The sequence below is a fragment of the Lottia gigantea genome (genome assembly GCF_000327385.1).
Source record: "Lottia gigantea unplaced genomic scaffold LOTGIsca_361, whole genome shotgun sequence".
NCBI classification, from domain to species: Eukaryota; Metazoa; Mollusca; class Gastropoda; family Lottiidae; genus Lottia; species Lottia gigantea.
Window position 1 is genome coordinate 45289 of NW_008709225.1, and position 3203 is coordinate 48491.

The 3203-nt window shown below is 36.4% G+C and overlaps 1 protein-coding gene across 1 annotated transcript in view; it reads right to left on the minus strand.

The window, feature by feature from the left end:
• LOTGIDRAFT_175728 (hypothetical protein) overlaps nucleotides 1-3203 on the minus strand; it is a gene marked incomplete at both ends in the record, with an annotated part of 32984 nt that overhangs the window by 15886 nt on the left and 13895 nt on the right. The window contains 2 exons of the mRNA XM_009058949.1: nucleotides 863-904; nucleotides 2446-2670. Coding sequence (XP_009057197.1) covers nucleotides 863-904; nucleotides 2446-2670 — 267 coding nt within the window. The remainder of the gene's footprint in view (nucleotides 1-862; nucleotides 905-2445; nucleotides 2671-3203) is intronic.

A 3203-nucleotide genomic window follows, 5' to 3' on the forward strand; every position in this document is an offset into this window, starting at 1 on the left:
ATCAGACGTCTGTGGTTCTTGTTAAAGAGATTGTAAAGAGGTTTTCTAAATTTTTTATGTGTATTAGAGACACTGATAGCATCAATTTACATCATTCTAATTTTCAATCAGACGTCTGTGGTTCTTGTTAAAGAGATTGTAAAGAGGTTTTCTAAATGTTTTATGTGTATCAGGGACACTGATAGCATCAATTTACACCATTCCAATTTTCAATCAGACGTCTGTGGTTCTTGTTAAAGAGATTGTAAAGAGGTTTTCTAAATTTTTTATTTGTATCAGGGACACTGATAGCATCAATTTACATCATTCCAATTTTCAATCAGATGTCTGTGGTTCCTGCAATTCCACTAAAACTAAGTGTTTGATGCCTTTACTATCGCAAAATATCACATAAGGCCCTTGGCAATTAGTGACGTCATCTAGTAGAATTGCAGGAATCACAAATCAAATGAATTCTGCACCAGATTGGGCTAATGAAGACAGGAAACGCCATGCAGTGTTCAATGAGGGAAATTTAGCCATGATAGCAACTCTTTACCAATTTCCAACTGTCGAGGGATCTTTAACGTACACAGACTTTAGCACACGGGGCCTAAGTTTACTGTCCCATCTGAACGACTTTTTCCATGTTAGCCCAAATGTAGCAGGGGCGACAGAATTGTCCACCTTACACCGAGGGGTCATAATATATTTTGTTAAAAAACCTACCCTTTTAAGGGGTTGACAACAATAGATCTGGGATTTCCCAAGTCTTTGATGATGTCACGTCTGTCTCCAGGCTGTTCGATTCGGACCACAGACACTGTTCTCTGAGCATAATCGGTAAAATACAAATTCTTGGACATCCAGTCTACTGACAGACCTTCTACTGTTCTAATACTGTTAACAACTAGTGGGACTGGATCTAAAAATCAAACAGAATGAACATGAATGAACATGAAATGAAAACAGAATGAACATGAATGAACATGAAACGAACATGAACCAACATGAAATGAACATTAATGAACATGAATCCAACATGAAATGAACATGAAACGATTATGAATTAAAATGAAATGAACATGAATCCAACATGAAACAAACATGAAATGACCATAAAAAGAACATGAAACCATTATGAATGAACATGAAAGAACATGGATAATCATTAATCCAACATGAAACTGACATGAAACGAACATCAAGAGTTATTCATCTTACTTTCGGAAACCTGTTTCATTTCATGAAGACGGACAACCAAAGGGAATGCATTATAAAATTGCAAACCAAAATGAAATTGAGTTTTACGTACTACTTTTCTGCACCCGAAAATCCAAACATTTTAGCGAAACATTGGTAGCAGGTAATGAACTTTTCACATGAGGAAGTATATCAATGATAAGTGAGTAAGTATTTCACAATGAAAAGTGGTATCAGGTGTCTAGAAGAGTAGGCATACCCTGTCTGGCACAAAACTGCTCACATGAGGAAGTATATCAATGATAAGTGAGTAAGTATTTCATAATGAAAAGTGGTATCAGGTGTCTAGAAGAGTAGGCATACCCTGTCTGGCACAAAACTGCTCACATGAGGAAGTATATCAATGATAAGTGAGTAAGTATTTCATAATGAAAAGTGGTATCAGGTGTCTAGAAGAGTAAGCATACCCTGCCTGGTACAAAACTGCTCACATGAGGAAGTATATCAATGATAAGTGAGTAAGTATTTCATAATGAAAAGTGGTATCAGGTGTCTAGAAGAGTAAGCATACCCTGCCTGGTACAAAACTGCTCACATGAGGAAGTATATCAATTATATGTGAGTAAGTATTTCATAATGAAAAGTGGTATCAGGTGTCTAGAAGAGTAAGCATACCCTGCCTGGTACAAAACTGCTCACATGAGGAAGTATATCAATGATAAGTGAGTAAGTATTTCATAATGAAAAGTGGTATCAGGTGTCTAGAAGAGTAAGCATACCCTGCCTGGTACAAAACTGCTCACATGAGGAAGTATATCAATTATATGTGAGTAAGTATTTCATAATGAAAAGTGGTATCAGGTGTCTAGAAGAGTAAGCATACCCTGCCTGGTACAAAACTGCTCACATGAGGAAGTATATCAATTATATGTGAGTAAGTATTTCATAATGAAAAGTGGTATCAGGTGTCTAGAAGAGTAAGCATACCCTGCCTGGTACAAAACTGCTCACATGAGGAAGTATATCAATTATATGTGAGTAAGTATTTCATAATGAAAAGTGATATCAGGTGTCTAGAAGAGTAAGCATACCCTGCCTGGTACAAAACTGCTCACATGAGGAAGTATATCAATTATAAATGAACATAATCATCATTACATATTTTGAGAAACACGACCAAGTTTTTTTTTAAAGTTGACCAGGCAAAAGAATTGAAAGTTAGAAACTTTCTTACGCCAGGCCGAAGATATCAAACTAACTTACCTGAATCACCTAACTTTCCTTGATAAATAACAAGATTTCGAACATCAGAAAAAAATACGGTTTCATTTTCAGCTATATAGTCAACTGCTACGTAGTTTCGGCCATTACGGCCTCGACTTGGTCCGATGATTGGTTGTATGGCATCCACGGAATACGTGTCTGATTCTTCTACAGGAATACCTCGTACGGCATGCATTGAGGCAAATAATATAAATTTATCGATCTCTACAAAAAAAGTGAAAAAGTAATTTGAATAAAATGCAGATCTGTTCGTTCTGGGTTTTCTGTTTTTGCGGAGGATGATTTCAACTTTACGATGTGGGCGTATAAAAAGTGAAAAAGTAAATTGATTAAAATGCAGATCCGTTCGTTCTGGACCAATCGTGTGTCTGCACCAAAAATAGTTTAACATTCTGCTTTTCTGCATCCGATTGGGCTAATGAAGACGGGCAAAGCCAAGCAGTGTACAATAAGGGAAATTTTAAAAATAAAATCATACATACTTGTGCAGTTGATGGAATTATCCGCAAGCTGGTACCCTGCCCCACACAAACATCGATATCCCAGTCCAGAGTTATCCGTCGTGTGAGATATTATACAGATCTGTTGACAGATATTATCTTTACATGGGTATTTCTCTACAAAAATATCACAAACTCAGCTAATTAGGAGTTAAAGGGACAGGTGGGGAATTTGGGGGATTGATTTGAGTCTTGAATATATGTAAATAGTCTTCAGAAATACTAGAAATGTACGAA